At 51.1% G+C, this 20,693-nt stretch overlaps 1 protein-coding gene and 1 non-coding gene across 5 annotated transcripts in view; one reads left to right on the forward strand and one right to left on the reverse strand.

The window, feature by feature from the left end:
* ANXA6 (annexin A6) overlaps positions 1-20,693 on the reverse strand; it is a 50,151-nt gene that overhangs the window by 17,367 nt on the left and 12,091 nt on the right. For 2 of the 4 annotated variants that reach the window (XM_081495875.1, XM_081495874.1), the window contains exons 3-18: positions 19,265-19,361; positions 16,790-16,880; positions 15,661-15,755; positions 15,020-15,133; positions 13,959-14,049; positions 12,708-12,787; positions 11,572-11,628; positions 10,681-10,774; positions 10,161-10,256; positions 8,845-8,903; positions 7,798-7,920; positions 6,416-6,474; positions 5,036-5,114; positions 3,259-3,340; positions 1,961-2,055; positions 1,376-1,489 (exon numbers count right to left, since the gene is read on the reverse strand). In XM_081495875.1, the coding sequence (XP_081352001.1) occupies positions 1,376-1,489; positions 1,961-2,055; positions 3,259-3,340; positions 5,036-5,114; positions 6,416-6,474; positions 7,798-7,920; positions 8,845-8,903; positions 10,161-10,256; positions 10,681-10,774; positions 11,572-11,628; positions 12,708-12,787; positions 13,959-14,049; positions 15,020-15,133; positions 15,661-15,755; positions 16,790-16,802 (1,251 nt within the window). In that variant the 5' untranslated portion in view covers positions 16,803-16,880; positions 19,265-19,361. The remainder of the gene's footprint in view (positions 1-1,375; positions 1,490-1,960; positions 2,056-3,258; positions 3,341-5,035; positions 5,115-6,415; positions 6,475-7,797; positions 7,921-8,844; positions 8,904-10,160; positions 10,257-10,680; positions 10,775-11,571; positions 11,629-12,707; positions 12,788-13,958; positions 14,050-15,019; positions 15,134-15,660; positions 15,756-16,789; positions 16,881-19,264; positions 19,362-20,693) is intronic. The other 2 variants (XM_081495873.1, XM_081495872.1) reach the window with 1 other exon arrangement.
* Positions 16,557-16,628, forward strand: TRNAG-UCC (transfer RNA glycine (anticodon UCC)). Its single transcript has one exon. It is a non-coding gene; the product is annotated as a tRNA-Gly (tRNA).

Genomic DNA, 20,693 nt, shown 5'->3' on the forward strand with positions numbered 1-20,693 from the left:
AGGAGGTCAACACTCAGATCAAGCCTCCCTCATTTTCTCTTTACCCCTTGACCAGACCTTTGCACAATCAAAGGACTACACCAGCTTGTAAAGATTTCCAGAACCTCCCATGAGAATTGCTTTGGACCAAAAACTTTAAAAAGCAAAGAATATAGCGTATACGGGTGTGTGTGAATAAAAACGCTTATATGCACATATCTTAATATAAATATTTATATATAAATACATAAAAGGACAGAGGAAATGCACCACAGTGTAACAGTGACCGTGGTCTCTGGGGGGTGAGGGAACCACAGATGATTTCAGTATTCTTTTTTGCTCTGCTATGTCTTCTCAAGTTTTCATGGTAAACACATATTTGTCAGAAGGAAAAAAGATGTTCTGTGCTTTAAGGAAAACAACAAGCAATATTTGTGTACATCTGGATTGGATGGGTGATACATGGACTGAGGCAGCTGGGGAGCCCATTATGCTAAGGTCCTCACTTTAGGGGAGAGGAGGAAGCAGACAAGACAGGTCGACTGACTGATGAGTTCAAATATCTGTTAAATATCTGCACACCCATTATGTGCCAGTCACTGTGTAAGCTGCTGGGGCAATGACTATAAAAAATGTAAGACAAGTCCCTGTCTTGGGAGGTTACTGCCCAGGGGTCAACCTGTCCCTGAGTCCTCTGACCTGAAGGGTGTCTTCATCAGTCTATTTAAAATTGGTGTGGGGACTTTCCTGGCTGTTCAGTTAAGACTCCACACTTCCAAGACAAAGGGCGTGGGTTCGATCCCTGGTTGGGCAACTAAGATCCTACACACTCTTGCAGTGTGGACAAAAAGTTAAGAAATAATGAAAATAAAAGCTGATATGTGGTGGGGACAGCCTGATCCTCAGTGTCCTAAGATCCACAGTGTAGCCCTATCCTTCTCCTCATTTTGTGTTTTAAAGTCATCCACTTTACTGTCCAGGAATTTTCAAGACAATAATCTTAATTGGCTTTGCCCAGGGAAAGTCTGTTCTTCTCTTTATCTTTAAGGAGTCTAAAATTCTAGTGAATTGATTCACACGGTTCTCAAATCAGGCTCTTGAGACAGACAGACCTGATCTGAATTCCAGCTCTGCTACTTTCTAGTGCTTTGACTCTGACCGAGTAACTTAAGCTCTGAGCCTTAGCGTCCTCATCTCTAAAAATGGGGACAAAAGCAAAGCCTCGCCTCATGGGCTGACAAGACAAGGAACTGCTAGCTAAGACACTGAGCCCAGGACAGGTGTGGGAGGGGCTCTACCAACGAGTTACACCCAACCCACTTGGGCTCAGGAGGAGTGCCCATGTCCCCTCATCACCCACTGACTGGACCCCGTCCCTTTGGTGCCCACACCTTACCTCCATGGCTTTCTTCAACTGCTTGGCATCATAATGGGCTGGTGGCATCATGAGCCCCAGAATGAGCCTTGCCAGGTCTCCAGAGAGCTCAGACTTCAGGTCAGCCATCAAGTCCTGCAGAGGGCAGGGCCAAGGTCACATCAACATCAGCAGTGGCCCATATGTGACTCAGGACAGGGAGGAGACACGGGAGGAGGAAGCAGGGCTCCATGGGATGTAGGAATCATGGGCATCTGTGTCTGCCTTGGCTGATGTTGGGTTCAAAAGCACCACCACCACCACCACAAAGAGGGTGGAGAAAACACCATGCAGGAGGGGGACCTGCCCACTCTCCTTGGAGGCAGGAGATAGGGAAGGAAAGGGGGCGGTACCATTTCCATCCTGGGAGAAACCAGTCTGCCAAAGCTAGATGCCACCAACACAGCTCATATCCCTGATTGAAGTCCTAAGGGGAGCCAGTCACACACATGCTGCTGATCACAGGGAATGCGGGGTGCAGTGGGAAGGAGAGGTGTGTGTGCCCGCCGAGCTCCATCAGAGGAGGAGCGTGGATGCAGGGCCCGGGGTCCAGGCTGAGGCCCTTACCCGGCCAAAGTGAGACTTGAAGGTCTGCCGGATCTGCTGCCGCTGGGCGTTGCTGCGGTGCGCGATGATGTCGATGATGGTGTCCTCGTCAGTTCCTGAGACCCCAAACCACAGATCAGAGGAAGGCCTTGGCCTGGCTCCCCCACGTCCCCCAGCAACGGGCCCCATTCGTCTTTGCCGGGGGAGAGGCCAGGCTAGCCAGCTTTATGCCCCTGCAGGAGCCTTGCTTCTGGCCCAGTCACTAACTTCCCGTGGATTCCTTCTGTACTTTTCTGCTGGGTCACTAGTCAAGATAAAAGAGAGCCCTGGGTTGAGGGTCAGGGCCTCTGAGTTCTAGTCCTGGCTCTGGCCATGGCTGACCCCTTGGGCAGGTCCCCTTCCCTTCTGGGACCTGACTTCCACACCTGCATCATGAAGAGCTAGAGGATTACTAAGGGATCCTTTCAACTGACAACCAGAGTCCTGCTGGGGACCCTATGTCTTTTCTCTGTGACTCCCTGAAAGCTGGACCCCAAGTCCCTCTAACTGTAGCAGGTTGACTCAGGAAGGCATCAGGGTACTGCTTCCTGCCTCTCAGGCCAATTCCATCAACCTTAGACCCTGCACAGGACTCTGTCTTTCAAAAGCATTTTTAGCTCTGTCATCTTACTAGACATGCTTGGTAGATATTATTCTCATGAAACAAATGAAAATGAGGCCCGGAAGGTAAAAGGTTTAGCCCAAGACCCCCTGGGAGATGCTGTTAGACAGATGGGGGAGAGAGGGCAAAAGAAGACAAACCCAGATGCTCGCTCTGTCCCTGTTGGCCTTCCTGAGGACCTGCCATTCACCCACAGGTGCTTCTTCCCATTGGGACCAAATGGAGGCCTGCACATGGGTGACCAGCAGGGGGTGTCCCTACCCCACAACTGGCCTCAGGTTACAGGGTCCACATTGCTTATTTTATGCATGGGATACTGAGACCCCTAGATGAGTTATGGGACTTGCTCAAAGTCACATGGTGAGTTAGCAATAAAGCCAGAGCAAAAACCCCACCTCATCCCCTAGCACTTATATACCAGGACCTGGGAGCACCTTGGTCTCTGGGAAGGTTCCTGAAAAACTCCCTCACTACACTTCTCTCTATACTTAAGGGAGCTGGAGGCTCCAGGGGGCTGGAGACTCAAGGCAAATAAAGTCCTCATCACCCTGAAGACTCCAGTCTGAAGCCTCAGCTCTTGCCCCCACCAGTCCCATTGCAGACCCGGTACCCTCCAATGCCCCAGAGGCTAACCCAACCCCTTTCAGGTGCCCCTTACCAAGCCCCTTCATGGCTTTCCGCAAGGCTTTGGCATCTGCATCAGGGTTGAAGTCACCAGCTGGGCGCACAGTTCCTTTAAGCTACAAGGGCAGAATGTGAGTCAGCAGGTGTCTGGAGGCCCCCCAGTGGCCAGGCTAGGAAAGGAGCATGCGAGGGAGGAGAGGCTTTCCCCAAGAGCCCCAAACCAAGCAGCTTGGGGGAAAAAGGCAGGGGTGAAGGCACAGCAGACAGACCCCTGCCTTAGAGCTGAGAGAGGGAAGAGGAGAGAGACAGACCCAGGCTTAGGAGCAGGGCAAGTGCTGTTCAGGGCAGAGGGGCCGGGCCCCTGCCCCAGGAGCCAGCTCTGGCCCTGCCCCACTGGAAACCAGGCTCTCACAACCCAGCCCTGCTCCCAGGGTCCTCTCGTTTCATAGAGCAATGCTCTCCCTGAAAAGGTAACCGAAATGTTCTGAAATACTGGAACAGAGCTGCCCAGATTTCACTCACCCCCGAATGACCTTCACGATGTTTTCTGTATCTGAGCACACTCTATGCTATCTTAATATTTTAACTTAATTCAGCTACTTTTCTGTTTTACTTAAATGCATTCATTTTGAAGTGCACTGAATACTCCTAAAGGGCAAGGATTTTGGTCCATTTTGTTCTTTGATATAACCCAAGTACCTGACACAGGGGTAAGCACTCAAAAAATATCTGCTCAATGAATTAATGAATGAGAACAATTTCATATCACCATTATGAATAGAAGGTTGGTGTCATGTGTCATAATCAGATAACCCACAGAAGTAAATGCCATAAAAACAAAAATATATGCTTTCAAATACCACCAAATTTAACAAGATACCATGGCTCGCCAAGAGCTCTGAACGTGAAGCTAGCTCTCTCAGCTCTGCATGAAAAGGGAACATCAGCGACTGTGGCAAGGATGTGGCACCAAACTGAGACGTCCTCCTTGACATTAACAATAATTGATTACTGATTTAAATATTGATTAAAGTGGAGTAGCTTTCACACTGCATGAGGGTCAGTGTTATTTAATGCCATGCAGGTCTCTCTCCCACAAAATAACACTCAATTCATTTCTCATATGACTTAAGATCATCTTGAATGACAGCTCTTGCCTTACAATCTGGGAAACACTGTCCTAGAGCATCAGCGCACAGGAGCCCTTGGAGGGCACCTGGACCACCATGTCCAACAGCCTCTTTTTGGAGATGGAGACAGAGAGAGGTGGGGGCCTGCCAAAGGTAGCTAGCAAGTGAGCAATAGAGTCCAAGGTTCCAAATATTTTTGTAGGGGCCAAGTGCTACCTCAGGGCTGGTTTGCCCTGAGGACTTCTATGAAACTTTTTATTTTTGTCCTGTGTAGACCCTGGGTCTGAGGATGCTCAGGACAACCAAGAATCCCCTAGTACACCCAGGGATGCCCATCTGTTCTCAGCTTCCATGCCTCCAAAACCCAGCTATTGGACCCAGGATGGGATAGGCCCCTCCAAAGAACCAACCAAGTCTCCATTCAGCAAGGTCTGTACCTAGTTAGTGGGCCAGAAGGCTCCCCAGTGTTAGAGGTGAATGCAGGAATCAGATGCCAACACCAGAGTGCCCGCCCCCCTATCCATCACTCTGCAGAGAACAGGAAGCTTCAAGACGCGAGACTCAGTGTCTCTGGTTGGCCACCAGGGGGCAGCTGGGTGCCAACCAGAGCAGCAGGAAGGTGCGAGCAGAAGAGTGGAAGCTGTGGTCAAGAGGTCAAGCAGGAGGTGGGGAGGGTCTGACCTCTACTCGGGCCACTGCACTAAGTTCCCACATCTGATAGGCCACCTGCGCTGCCTCCGGGAAGAACTGGCCAGCAGCACTGGAATGGAGGGTGTTAGGGAGAGGACAGGAGGGAAGGTCATCACGGGCACATTTCACATGTACAGTGCACACACACACACTTCAAGTAAACCCATCCGGATTTACCTTCTCTCCAGCCTAGGCCTCACCCACTCACCAGAGCCCTCCCTCCACTTCTGAGGACTTTCTACCCTGTTTCGACTCCCGACAATGCTATCTCTGACCAGAAGCCTTCCTGGCCCCCAGTCCCAGGCAGGAGAAGATTTCTCGAATCCCTCATCCTCCCCTTTCCTATCTAAGTCTCCCCTCTCAAACATGTCCACGGCCAGCTTCGAGCCATGTCATCTCTACCTCTCCTTCTGCCAAGCACCTTGGTTTATCTGCTGCCAGGTAAATATCTGCTGAACTGAACCAGCTCCTAAGGCACCTACCAAAGGTAAACAGGACGCTCTCGTATTCCCTGTTTAACTGGATCCTTAGAAGTCCCAGAGAAGAGAAATCAGAGTACCTGTAGTTCCCTTCCCAGCAACCCAAATCTGGTCAAGTCATGCCCCAGTTTAATCCTCCTCCAGTGGCTGGTTCTCTGCTATCCTTAGGGGAGATTCATGTGCCAGGAAGAAGTCCCAGGCCCTGTCCACCTCTCAACCTCCTATCTCCACAGCGTGATACATAAGTGTGACCTCAGCTACATAAATGAGCCAGGCAGCACCTTCGTATCTCCAGGCTCTCTCTCCACCCCAAACACTCTCCCTCCAGGCCCTGTCTTTACCTCATTACCCCTCTCCTTGGATCTCAGCCTCATTATCTCCAGGAGCCTTCCCACCCCCATCTGGAGAGTGCACACAGACAGGTACACTTCCCCCCCATGTAAACATGCCCAGGTCAGAGGCTTAATCAGAGCTTCCCCGCAAGGCCTGCACATGGAGAGTGCTTAATGCATAGATGCTGAATAAACGAGTAGCCAGGGCAGGCATCTGTACTTTTCCCATTTAACAGATGATGAAACAGAGAAGCAGCTGAGAAGTTAGTAGCAGGGCCTAGACTATCATATTCTGATTGCTGATGCACATCCCTAGACTGCTTTCCAAGTTCACATTAGCAGACGTCTTCATGTGTGGGAGACCACACTCATGTGCGCATACATGGACGCTTAGACTTTCACCTGTGCGGTGTTCTGACCTTCAAGGAGTTCCCAAGTCTATCTAATCCATCCATCCATCCATCCATCCATCCATCCATCCATCAGGATGAGGCCAGGAGAATCCTGACCAGCCACACCTGAGGCCACACCCTCCAGCCTGGGGTCCGGAGGCCACTTACTCATCATCTCCCCCACACAGCTTCAGCAGAGTCTTCTTGTATTCACCAGAGGTGTCATTCTGGGGAGACGGACAGAGAGAAAGGTCACCTCTCACTCAGCCCTGGGATCCTCTCAGATAAGAAGGGGAGGTTCTGCATAGCCCCAAACAGGGGCAGGCTGACCATGTATTTACAGCAGCCCTCACTCTCAGCCTGTCTGGAGGTGACTGAGACCAAATAGTGGTGTGATGGTAAGCACTTACCAACTGGCTCTTTGGGTAAAAGAGAAAAAGTCCTGATTTGTAGCGTTTGCTAATTTCTTCTAATGGACAATTGCAAGCTACCAGTATGACTTCACTGCACATGGAGTTAAGAATAGATGCTTTGGGGACTTCATTGGTAGTCCATTGGCTAAGACTCTGCACTTCCAATGCAGGGGGGCCTGGGTTCTATCCCTGGTAAGGGAACTAGATCCTACACGCCTCAACTAAAGATCTCACATACCACAACAAAGACCTGGAGTGCTGCAGCTAAGACTTGGTGCAGCCAAATAAATAAATATTTTTAAAAATTAGAAAAAGAAGAAGAGATGCTTCCCAAGCCAGTGTGAGCTGGCCCCAGCACACCCCTGCCACCAGATAACCCTAGCCCAGCCCTCCTATGTGAAATAGTCCATAAAATGGACTGAGCAAAAACACTGGGAAATGCCAAAGCCAAACAAATGTATATTTGATAGACACGGCATATTCTACATCCCTCTTGGGGCCTCATAGTGAACAAACTATAGTGAAGGCTGTGAAAAGTTCTTTGGTAAAGAAGCAGACTTATTTTGCTTATTCTAGTTTTTCCCAAACATTTCCCATGAGCTATTTTTGCACACAATGCCTATATAATCCTTCTTTAGAAACACACTTTAGGGAGCACAGCTTGAACTCAGAAAGCTTTATCCCACTCACCCAAAACAAGGAGAAACCATTCAGTTTTACATCTGTCTCCTGAGCAAGTCTCATGGGCTGGACAGCCCAGAGTCATCACCTGGCCCAGGGCCTACGAGTCCCAAATAAACCCTCCTCTGTGTTCACCTGGGACACCTGCCTTTGTCCTCCCACCTTGCGCTGCCTCTAGGAGGCTGATCTCTCACCGCCCTAGTGATGGAGGCTTCATCCCAGATTCAGCTTTGGCCCCATCATGACCCAGTCCTGCCTTCCTCTAAAGAGCTGCCTCACGTCTTACAAGCACCTTGCTCGTAAGGTAACACTTGCTTCTCTGTAGTTGCCTTCAACTCCCTGAAGGTGGCACAGGCAGGGCTCCTGCAATTCCCACGAGATTCCAGCTTTCTAGGATGACACCTTTTCTCCTGGGAGAGAACCCCAGCCCTCTCTGGAGCCCCATGAGCACTTCACCTTGATCATGCTGTACAGGGACTTCTCGTACTTGGTCCGGAATATCTCCCGGATATCGAGCATGTCCAGCTCACTGCGGGAGACCATGATGCGGATCAGGGTGTTGTCCCGAGTCCCCAGGCCCTGCAAGATGAGTGGGTTTGGGGGATGGGGAATTGAGAGGAGGCTAGACTGCTAAGAGTCCCCTGCTCAACTGAAAATACAATGTTTGTAATAAAACGTTAAAATTAAGAAGGAAAGAAGCCGAATGTTGCCATTCCCTCTGAAGCTCCCTGACGTCCCTCCTGCTTTTATCGTCTTCTTCCCCCACCTCGTGTCATTCCCGTCTTTGATATCCTCATAACTCTAAGCAAGATATGGTTTAGATTTGCACATTTTGGAGCTCTGTAAATACACTACTATGCATTTATTTGTCCATCTACTCCTGACAGGCAATGGGTGGTTTCTAGTTTTTTCATGACATGAACCATACTGCTATGAATGTTTTTATGAACACATCACACAGGCGAACATCTCTGGACATCTGGAACAACAAAAATGACTGTGTTCATCCACCCTGGTGCACTATGAAGATATCACCACCTTCTGTGTTGTATGTGTAAAGTCTTGGGAAAATCTGTTCTCTCTACTTGCCAGGACCAAAATCTCTGAGTCCCTGGGATGAACATAACAAGTCTTGGCAGGCAATGTCAAAGTGTCTTTCACTTCCCATGTATGTTACAAATAAACATTCTAGTTAATTAGTGTTTAGAATAAGGAATGAGCTTCCAACCCAGCTGGCTGGCTGGTCTGGGGGCACGATGTCACTGCACCCCGTGAACAATCCGAGAACAGGATAGGTATCTGGGTGGGAAGGTGTATGATAGGCAGCACCCCAGGCTCTGGAGCTCACCTGGGACAAAGTGCCATCACTCAGTTTTATGGCCAATGCCTTGAATGCTCTCTTTGGCCAATGGACTCCCAAGGATTTGCCAGAGTCCCAACAATCTTGCGGGGGTTCACAGAGCCCCTCTTCCCAACCTTGGACGCATCAACCCCACCACGCACCTTCATGGCCTTGAACAGCCTCTCAGCAAAATATTCTGCGGTGCTCCGGATACACTTCACTGAGAAGAGGAAAGAAGAGGTAGTTATTCTGGCTGCCTTGGAAGGGCGATGGGCTGGCCTGAGCCCTTCTTTGTTTCCATTCTTTGGGAGCCACCAAGTTCAAACCTGAGAAGAATCCTGATTCCTGATAATCTGAAATCCCTAAGGACCCCAGACCCACAACTTTTATCACAAACCCAGGGGATAGAGAAATCAGAACATGGGCCTGTTGTAACGTGGGGAGTGCAGAGACCCTCTTCATCTTTCTGGTCCTTTGATGTTTCAAGGGCACTGCGTTGGGTGGGGAGGACCTGAGGTGGGGCTAGGCAAGGTGGTTCTTTAGAGCCTGCTATGATAGAACACTACTGGCCAAACCTCTGGATCTTGCTGGCAGAGCAGGCCACAACCTGACTACCTGAGACAGGGTTGGTAGGGGACAGCTCTGGTCAAAAGGATGAGTGCTGGGCCTTAGCTCATTCCCAAGAAACACACTCATGCAGCCTACTCCAGGCTCAGACACAGTGACTCTCAGAACATCTGGCTGGCAAACTGACATTCTGGTTTTCTCCTTCCCACCTCCATACCATACAGTTCTCCTTTCCATTCTGAGCCCCGTGTTCCTGGGCCAGAATCCCAGAATGCCCTGGGAATGCGGTGTCAGGATGTGCCCACAGCCTCTGGGTCAGGCGGCTCACTCCCCACTCCCATTTACCAGATGAGGAAACTGAGGCCCTTTGAGCATAAGCGACTTTCTCCAAGTCAACAGCAGACTGAGAAGAAGCCTGAGTTTTGAATCTTGACCCCACCATTGACTGGTCAGCTCCTGGCTTCCCGCATGCCCAGAGTACCCCAATTCATTACAAAACTACCCCTTGGCAAGAGAGGCAGCCTCTGTGAGCTGCGGTTTTCTCATCTGTGAAATGGAGATGATGACAGTGTCCATTCCTGGGTCATTTTTAAAGAGTAAACGCTCAGTGGAGCACCAGGCACACAGCAGATGCTCCACAAAACCCACTCTCCTGATCATGACTTCCTGACCCCTGATCCCACGTGCTTTTCGGCCCCGTTACAAACATGGGAGGAAGGAGTGGGAGGCAGCAGTGTCCAAGGCTTGACTCCCAGCCCCCAGGCCTTGGCCACACTGCCCTGGCTAAACCTTTAGAATTCACCACCTGTCTGGTTTTCTCCTTCCCATCTCCATACCATACAAGCCCCATGTCCCTGGGCCAGAGTCCCTGAATCCCTCAAAGGCCCTGGGAATGTAACCTCGGACATACCCACAGCCAGCATCAGCTTCTCAAAGTCCCCGGACAGCTCCCCTCGGATGCTGGCTTCAATCGGCTTCCCTGTGGTCTTCAGATACTCATCAAACACTGAGTCAGACAGAGAGACGGGGTGTCAAAGTTACACTCATAACACTGGAAGCAACAGGGACTTCAGAAGGAGAGACGCAGTGGCCAGGACCAGAGCGCCACTGTGAAGGCAGGGCTGGCACTTAGGGAGGTGGCAGGAAGGTCGTGTACATCACCAGCCACCATGCAGCCTCGCTGTGTCTGCTGTGAGGGACTGTGTACATCTTCCACTCCAACATGAAGACAGGGACTGTACTGAGATAGAGGGGCTGAACACCCTGTTAAGACCTCTCTTGAGGGACCATAGAAGCCACTGTCTTAAAATCAGGACTAGTGTTTGGGTTGTGGGTGAAGCACTATCATGCTCCTTAGCAGAAAAGGAAATGAGAAAGGAAATCTTGGCACAACCGCCCGGGGACAGCTATAAGTCTTCTCTGGAGCTCACCCAACCGAAGATGCTGCTTGCTGCGATTTCCCAAAATGTAAATGAACTGGGCTTCATCTGTTCCCCATTTCAGTTCCCCTGCCTCGTACAGGTCCTGGCGGGGAAGAAATGGGACTTAACTAAGAGAAGAGACCTCAGGAAACAGAACTTACCAGCCAAGCCACTCAGAACCACTGCCAGATCCTTGAACATGCTAGTAATTGCATACACCTCTTAGCTTCCTTCCTTTCTTTCTGGGGAAACTCCTATTCAAACTTCAGGGCCCAGATTAAACATCCCATTTGTTTTCAAAGCACTTCCTAATCTCCCCAGGCAGAGTTCTCTTTCCCTCACTCCCTTTTCTAGACTTTTGTGTCTTTATAGCTTTGATTCACTGTATATTATAATATATAACATTTATATATCTGGCTTCCCACTACAGCATGGACTCCTCAAGAATAGGAATTAAGTCCTACATTCTCTGTATCTACCTACAGTATTACTGGCATATAGTGGGAACTCAAAACACCTGGAATATATGGTATATCCAAACAGAATGTGACTGGGTGATTAACACATGTCCGTCTCCCCAGTACTGTTTGACTTTGCTCATTTGCAATTCTCCAATGCTTGGCATTCAGAATGACTGGCATATAGTAAGTGTTCAATAAATATTAATTAACTGAATGAAAAAATGAGCAAATAATGAAAGCTCCAAAATACATCCCACCAGCTTTACATATGCTATGTACCTTTGAAAGCTAACTTCAACCCTTCCTTCAGCAAAGCACTGTATAATGATGGCTGTGAGTCAGTTATTTCTGGTATCTGATGCAAATTACTTTGCCTCCATCCCTCCCCCTTCTCGGGCTGCCTGGCTGTGCCCAGCAGTCTCCACTGGTGCTTATTTACCTGAACGTCCTGCTGCACCAAGTCCTCGCTCACTACGTCATCCTCCTCCCTGGTACCCTGGGAAGAAAGACAAGGGACACTGGTTCAAATACCAGAGCTGGGAGAAAGCCTGGATGCCAGTGGTGGAGACAGGGAGGACTAGGAAAACCGTGGTGGCCCAGGATGTCCAGGAGAAGAGACTGACAGCTGCCACCGGAACAAGACCACAGCACCTGGGAATTCCCTGGTGGTTCAGTGGTTAGGACTCTGCACTCTCACTGCCTCAGGCCCGGGTTCAATCCTTGGTCGGGGAACAAAAATCCCACAAGCTGCAGGGTGTGGCCACATACACACATAGAGGACCACAGCACCTCTTTTGCAGGGAATCACAGGATCCCTACCATTGGATTCTCCCTTCATCCTTGGAGTGTGGACCAAACAGGGCAGTCCTGCGAATAAGCAGGCCTGCTGTTTCCAGAACTTTTCGATTATTCAAAAGAATCCAGAGATCTGATTTTGGAACAAAATCTCCCTAGTTTTAAATGTTAGCAACTAACTCAAAGTGTAAAAAAAAAAAACACACGCGAAGGAAAACTAACAAAGGAAAAAACACAGCTTGAGCAGGTAGAATTCAGCTGTGGACACTACCGTGCAGCCTCTTTATGCTCTTTTTTATGTTTTTATGTCATCCTTGGTTGGGAGGGAGCAGCAGGGCTGGGCTGTGGGGGATGCCACTCAGGTGGCCCCAGAGAGGCCACGTCCCTGCTGGCGCCCCTGCTGGGGAGGCCATGGCAAGAGAGAGGCTGGAGCATAGAGGTGGGGGTACTTGTGGAGAGAAAAAGGAGAACAGAGAAGCACAAGAAAGACAGGGTGTGTGAAAAGAAATGCAGGTCACCTGCCTGTGCAAACCACGGGGGACAGAACAGACCCTGGACGCTCAGCTTCTACACCCAGGCAAGCCAAAGAGACCATCTCAAGTTTGAGGATAAGATGGAGAGAGAGGGAGAGGTGGCCAGAAAACAGGAGGAGGACTTTACACCTGAGGAGCCACCAAGGAGCCTCTCACGAGCCACACTGTCTAGGGGAACAGGGACAAGGTGCTCCAAGCCCTCTGTACCCCGGGGGAGAGCTCGGGGAGGGCCCCAAGGTAGACCAACCTGCAGCAGGACCACGAGCATCTTCCGGAAGTGGCCAGAGGTGTCCCCAGTGATGTCAGCCTCCAGGTCTCGCTCGTAGGCTGCCAGGAAGGAACACAAGCTCTAGGCCCATCCCCAGGACATCCCGGGGAACCAGGATAGAGGTCCCCGCTGCTCCTAAAATACTCAGATATTTGTTACAAATCCCCAAATCCACTCTCCACGCTGGCCGTGCAAGACCTAGGCTGTATTTTCACAATTCTTTGTACTGACTCATGACGAGTGAGATGGTGAGATGGAATCTGCACACATCTCTCTATCCTTATCTGTGGTGTCCTACTATAGACACCACTGTCGCTCACCTGGACAGCGGCTACAGCCTTCTGACTGTTCTTTCTGCTTCTCTGATCCATAGCAACATGGGTGACTGTCTTAAAACCCACACTCATCATGGGCTCCTCTGCTTCCCACTGCTGCTGCTGCTGCTAAGTCGTTTCAGTCGTGTCCGACTCTGTGCGACCCCATAGACGGCAGCTCACCAGGCTCCCCCATCCCTGGGATTCTCCAGGCAAGAACACTGGAGTGGGTTGCCATTTCCTTCGCCAACACATGAAAGTGAAAGGTGAAAGTGAAGTCGCTCAGTCGTGTCCGACACTTTGCGACCCCATGGACCGCAGCCTACCAGGCTCCTCCATCCATGGGATTTTCCAGGCAAGAATAGGAGGTTTGGAATAAACATCGTCTCTTTCCCTTGGCCTACACGGCCCTGTGTGATCCTGTCCCCGACTCTGCTATTCTAGCCTTGCGCTGGACACCAGGCTTATTCTTCTTGGGGGCCTTTGGACTTGTCATTCTCTCTCCTGCCAGGGTCTTCCCCCCACTCTGTGTACAACCGGCTCCTGCTTGTCTCCTCCCAAGACAGGCTTCCTCAACCATCTATCTGAAGCATGTCCTCTACGGTTAAAGTTGGATGCTTGTTTTCTGTTTGTGTCCTTCATAACTCTTTACCATGTGTCATCATCACATTTGTTTACCTGTTTATTATCTATATCCCTCATTATCTCTAGTACATAAGCTCTCAGGCAGGAACGGTATGGATGCCCACCACCATATGCTGAGAACCCAGCAGAAAGTAGGTACTTACTAAATGGGTAGATGGATGGACAGACAGATCAGAGGGAAGGAGGAAAAAAGGTGGATGGGTCCCTACTCTTGTCAGCACCTTCATTACACATCTGAAAAACCTTGAATGGCCCCTCTTGCCCATCTCACCATCTTTGTACGCTGCCACTAGTTGGTGGATCTGCTTGTTGGTCCGAGAAGCCAAGATCTCAATGAGGCACTTCTCATCGGTTCCAATGCCCTGGGAGAAGAGAAGGGGCATGTGAGTCAAGGGCTGAGATGGGAGGCCACCAGCCCCAAGTTGGGAACCTGGGATGGTCAGAGCTGGGAAACCCCTCAGCACTCAGGGTGCTCCTAACACAGGTCTTAGGCACTGATCCGGAGCTGTGGTCCTGAGAATCTAAAGACAGGGGTTCTAGTGCCACCTCTAGCTGCAGCTTGCTTTGTGATGGCTCATTAAAAAAACCTCATCTTCCTGGGCCTTACTTTTCTCATCTTTAAAATGGAAACGATACTAGTTGCTCTGCTAAACTCACAGAAAGAATGAGAAGGTGATAATCTCTTATACTGCTAAGTTTATTAGCTTATGAAAACAAGTTCATATAGCTCATCTGAGGCAAAGATCATAGTACTTTATAAACTGTAACATGCCAAGTACACTCAAGGGCCTTTGATCTCTCCCTGCTTTGTAGGGAGAAACCTTCCACCTCCAGTAGACTGGGCTGCCCCTCATATCCTGAACACACTTCCACAACCACTTCCTCTCCAGTCTAGAATGATCTGCCCATTCTGGTCAACCAAACCCTCTCCAGGCTTCAGGCCCAACTTGATCCTCTCATCTTCTGTGATGCCCTCTCCAGCCACCCCAAGCCCAGGGCCTGCCTGTCCTCTGGTGATGCCCCTGGCCTTTGGGGGTTGGACACAATCTATTTCCACATCCCTATGTCTTGCTTCCTCAGGACTGTAAGCGATTGGGGTGGGGTGTCGGCCCAGGGACCCCTTTCACAGGGTGGGCTTCACACCAACATCTATGCCACCTCCATCCATCTGGAGGACTGCGGCACCCTCTGGGACAGGACTTGGGCTGCCGCCTCAAAGCAGGGCATATGTGTGGGGTGGGTGCAGGGCTCACTGAATACCTGCTGTAGAAGCTGCACTTTCCCATGAATCACACCCCCAACCCTCACACATGCACAGACCCTGCTTCTTACCGAGATAGCATCTTTAATTTCTTTGGCATCAGCATAGGGAGGTGGCCTCATAAGACCCACAATCAGCCGTTCAAACTTCCCCGTCAACTCATACTTCAAGTCTGCAATGAGGTCCTGGTTGGGAGGTGTGGAGAGAGGAAGAGATGGAAGAAGATGGGGAAGAGCAGTTATAATGATAAGAACTACACTGAATGAGCACTTACTCTGTACAGGCACTGAGCGAAGTAATTCAACTTAATCGTCACTCTTGGGGGTACATACTATCACTGGCCTTCAGAAATGGGCTTAGAGATATCAGGTAACCTGCCCAGAGGCACGCAGCTAGCAGACGGCAAGATTCCTGTCCATAGCACGGTGCCTCCTCCCTGCCGCTATGTGTTTACATGCTCACTGTGTCTCTCCCACTGTGAGTCTGCAGATTGACCCTCGAGTCTTGTTTATCTGGGTAGCCCTAACCCCTAGCACAGTGCCTAGCAGGTACTCTAGGTGCAATTATGGTTGAATGATCCCTGCCTGAGAGAAGAAAAAAGGAGGGCAGAAGTGCCAGCATAGAAGCTGAGCTGGAGTAAAATACTCAGGAAAGGCCCTGGATGAATCAAAGCATGCCTCCCCCCACCCAACCCTCTGGTTGTCATGGTTACCTTGCCATAGAGGGACTTGTAGTTCTGGCAGATCTCCTGCCTCTGCCTGTTGCTCCGGGAAGTAATCAACTCCAGGATGGCCTCCTTGTCACTGCCTAGAAGAGGGGAGGCACCTGTCACCCTACCCAACCTGCCTCCAGGAAGCCCAACAGGGGTGCTCCCTGCAGTCCTGGGTATCAGCCTTCTGCTCACAAGAGGCAGTGGCATCAGAGGGGGGCTCTGTGGGGACCTGATGAGCCCCCCTGAGAGAGATGCTAGCACATGTAGTATCTAAGTTCAGATGGCCCATGATCTAGCTTCTCGTCACACACACAAGGAAACTGGGGCCCAGAGAGGAGCATGGAGTCCCCCACGGTCTCCCAGTGAGCTTGGCTTAGAAAAACCCAGGTGTCCTAACGTCCAGGATGGGTTCTTTCAATGACGGGAAAAATAAAAGAAAATAATAAGCTGCAAATTGAGGGTAGTGCTTACCCGTAAGACAAAAGGCAAAGTGATGTTATCAGGAGGGGGACCTACCATGATGTTTCAGCTACATGAGCAAGCAAGTGCCAGTTCTCAAGCTGGCTGGAAGGTTTACTGGTAAAGCTTCTTCTACTCATTAGACAGTTTTATTGGCCTGGAGTGTGCATGTGTTGCTGCTAAGTCGCTTCAGTCGTGTCTGACTCTGTGCGACCCTGTGGATCGTAGCCCGCCAGGCACCTCTGTCCATGGGATTCCCCAGGCAAGAGTACTGGAGTGGGTTGTCATGTCCTTCTCCAGGGGATCTTCCTGGGCCAGGGATTGAACCTGCATCTCTCATATTTCCTGCATTGGCAGGCGGGTTCTTTACCACTAGTGTCATTGGAAGAGTCCATTATAAAATTATAAAAAATAATAAAAAGAAGAGACAAGAGAATGCCCTGGGAGTCCAGTGGTTAGGATTCTGCACTTCCACTGCAGGGGCCCAGGTTCAATCCCTGGTTGGGGAACTTAGATCCCTCATGCCATGTATCATGGACAAAAAAAAAAAAAGACAAAAGAATGACTGAATAGCCAAAAGGGCTGTCCCTCCAGTAGGGGGACACCCCCAAGCCTAGGTGAATCCTGTTTCCTTTCCTGTGAGTCCCTTTCCCAGCAGCTGAGCACCCACCAAAGCCCTTCATGGCATTGTACAGAGTCTCGGCATCCTGGCTGGGGTCGAAGTTGGGGAAGTCATGAATGGAGCCCCGATACTTAGCACCCTGTGGAGAGACAAACAGAGAGTGAGCTGCTGACCTGGTCCTGAACGGGGCTCCCAGCCCCAACCCCAGCTTACCTCCCAACCCTGGCCGTGGGATAAAAGTCCCTGCTGCTCCTAAAATGCTCAGATATTCGTTACAAATCCCCAAACTCAGTCTCCATAATGGCCATGGCAAGAGCCAGGGTGTATTTACACTGAACAAAGACGATGAGACAGACTCGTCACATCTTTCCATCTTCACCTGCACTGCCTCACCCTAGACCGCCACCGGTCACCTGGACAGTGGCTGAGCTCCCTGCCCCTAAAGTGGAGCGCCAGCTACAGAAAGCTGCAACAAGGGTAGGGAGGACTCTCCCCGTACCTCCTGCCACCACCTGCCCCAAGGACAGTGCCTTCTCCCCGTGGCAAGAAGGCTCAGCCAAGCCCCCAGCTCTGCACCACTTTCCCAGAACCTGGGAGAGATAAGAGCCCAGACTTAGTGCAGCGGGTGGGAATGGTTTCTGCAAAACAAACAAGAGCCCCTCATGTGTTTATGTCTCTTTGCAGTGTACAAACCCCTTTCACCTTTATAAATGTGATTATTATAGCACTTTGTAGAAGCACTTAAGATGATCTCTGTCACAGAAACAAAGAAACCGAGCCCCACAAAGGGGGTCACACAGAACCCACATCTCTGTCCAGGGACCCTTTGTTCTCTAGCTCCAGAAACCATGCAGCTGCCAGCTTCCACGGGGGAGAAGGGTGCATTGGCCCAGAGCGGGAGGCCCAGAGTCACCCTCAGAATCTGCCCAGATGAGGTGCCGCTCCTCTGGGCCCAGTAAACTGAGCCGTGAGCTGGCATCTGAGGACAAGCTGGCTGGGTTTTGGGGCAAAGGTGGGGAGAGAATCTTAGACGTTAAACCTGAATGCACAAAGGGCTGTTCACAGAGAAGTCAGACGTGGGTCAGACACACAGCCCTGAGAACCACGGGGCCCAGAGAGCAACCAAGAGCTGAGAGAGCGAAGGATGCCAGAGCCGGGGCACTAAGCACACTGCGTGGTGACTGGGCACTTAGCCTGTGCCAGGCGCAACATGAAGGGCTGAAGATTATGGGAGAAAGAAGACCCCAGCCTGACTTTCATGAGCTTCCAATCCCGCGGAGGAGAGAGACTAGCCTACAAATTAGCATAGAGCTAGTAATAAATACTCCACTACAGAGGCAAAGGAATGCAGGAAGACAGTGGAGGGCGATTCAAGCTGGATGAGGGGACCGGGACAGGTGGGGTGGCTCACATAATCCTGCCTGAAGGAGTAAGAAGTGCATGGGAGCCAGTGAGCCTCCGGACCATCTCCTGTGTCTCCCAGCGCCTGCACTGCAGGCCCTGGCCAGGCGTTCAGGGGCCCTGTGGCTTATGCTGCCATTGCTGGCTCCTCCGAGGTATGCACGAGAGGGCACAGAAGTGCTATTTAAAGTTCTGGCAGGATGGACGACCAGAAAGGGACACGGCTCCCTTCCCGCCACCCGTGAATCCCCTGCAACCTAATCGCACTGCTGGGCACAAAAGGAAAGAGTAACACATGCCAACTACCCGGACCAGAAAAGAGACACACCCTTTAGAAAGCTCCACGAGTCTGTCTTGCCCACTTATGTCACCCCAGCACCTAGCTCAGGGCTTGGCACAACTAGGCACTCTCTACTGGTTTCCTACGTAGACAGGTGTGCGGGCGGATATGTGACTGTGAATACACCCAGAGCAGATCAAAGAAGACTTCCTGGAAGGGAAGTCTCAGCCGAGCAGAGCGCTAAAGAATGAGCAACAGCTGGCCCAAGGGGTGGGGGAGGGAAGGAAAGGCTTCACCCAGAGAAGCAGCATGGCCGAGGTCCGGAGCTAAGAGCAAGCAAGAGCACCCAGGGAGGCAGGCCTGGATTCCTCAGTGCTTACACGGACTTCCAAAGCTGCCAAGATGGTGGGATTGTAAATGGCCAGGAAGGAAGGAGAAGCGGGCAAGACGGCAGCGGAGCCCCCAGGAGGAAGGGCAGAGGTCCCGGCAGCAAGTTGCCACCTTCCCTCCGGCCCCTGCCCCTCCTCACCCCGGGGTGGGGTTGAGGTGGCGTTTGGGACAGAGGCTGCAGCTGAAAGACGAGGCTGTATGGAGCAGAGGAAGTCTAACTGCTGACACAAGGCCCAATCAAAAGGCTCTCTTAGCGGCGGGCTTGGCCTGCAGCATGGCAGTCTTTCTCCCTCTGTGGGTCTTTGCACAATGATAATAAATAGCCTGCCAACAGGATCACAGCCACTGGGAAAGGGGGGCTCCAGGGACCCCAGCACCGGTCACATTTAGACACACAGGAACAGTCCTTCGGATCGCCCAGGGTTCCCCCCGTCAGTCATTCTCACACCAACCTGGTGAATCTGCCATTTCCAAGCGCCACCTGTGTGGCCAGCACCGCTCCTTCACTTCACCCTGCCTGCCACTTCCCCAGCAGACAGTTTCCTGGCCCTGTACCCCGCAAAGGGAGGGGAGAGAGGAAGAGAAAGGACTTTCCACCCTGAAATATTCAGCAGGCCCTGAGGCCAGCTGGTGAGCAGCTGGGACCCCAGGCTGCACACAGGCTGCTGCTCGGGCAGGCGTCCTGAGGCCTCTCGGGAGCTGAAGCGACGTGACTCAGAGAGATGGCTGTGTGGCGGGAACTCCACCTGAGAGCCGCCTGGACTGGGCCTGCCCAGCCCTCCCTCTGCAGCTCTGGAGTTGCAGGACCAGCCCCCTTGCCCTGTCCTCAGACTGCTCTTATTGCCACCTTCACGTTCAAACCAGAACACTTCTGCAAAACGGAGGCCACAGGACCATGCTTCTGGGACTCTGTGACATCACACTGTTTCTTCATGAGTTTGGGCCTCTAGGTCCCTCCTTCTGGAAGGAAAGATGGGGGGAATGGCACAAGGATTACAGCAGAAGTAACTGGGAGTGACCTGAACCAGAGAAAAGATGGAGTGGCTTGTTCTGTGCCTGTGTGTGTACATGTGTGAGCACGCATGTGTGCTGGGAAAGGGGCACATCAGGAGCAGATCTGGGGTGCTAAGAATTAGGAGCATTAGACACAAACTACAGCTCAGTGGAGGGAAGATCATTCTCACTCTTCTCTAGCACAGGAAGTTCTTGACTAATCTGACTTTGCTTTTTTTCAAAAGTGGTTCAGTAGAAACTGTTATTTCAAATTAGAGAGCTTGACCTTTTCCTGGGTAGGTCCTTTTCTGTGATTCCGAGCAGGGCAGCTCCCAGTTAGCCTTGTAACCACGATGGTGAACAACTAACACACTGACAGCTGTTCTACACCTACACAACCGTTCTGTTTTTCACTTTCAGTATTCAATACATCACATGAGACATTCAACACTTGATTATGAAATAGCCTGTGTATTAGATGATTTAGCCCAACAGCAGCCTTATATAAGTGTTCTCAGCACAGTTAAGGTAGGCGAGGCTAAGCACTGATGTTCAGTGGGGTAGGTGAGTTAGATGCATTTTCAACTCACCACGGGTTTATTGGGAGGTAACCCCATTGCAAGTCAAGGAGGACCTGTCCTGTCTTCAGCTCCCTCCTCCCTCCCCCAGCCCTCACATTCCAAGCATCCAAATTGCTTGCACCCTGCACACACAACATTCTCTCCCCTCTGGTCCAGGATCCCCTCTATCCTCAGCCCCCTTGCTCTTCCCAAGTAGCTCTCTCCAGTTCCTAGTTCCTCAACCTGCATGCCCCCAGAGCACCCATCAGAACATCAGCGCCATACATGAGCATAGAGGGGCTTCAACTCATCCCACAGGACAAGGGAC

The sequence above is a fragment of the Giraffa tippelskirchi genome, chromosome 6 (genome assembly GCF_054371585.1).
Source record: "Giraffa tippelskirchi isolate mGirTip1 chromosome 6, T2T-mGirTip1v1.2.pri, whole genome shotgun sequence".
Lineage (NCBI taxonomy): Eukaryota > Metazoa > Chordata > Mammalia > Artiodactyla > Giraffidae > Giraffa > Giraffa tippelskirchi.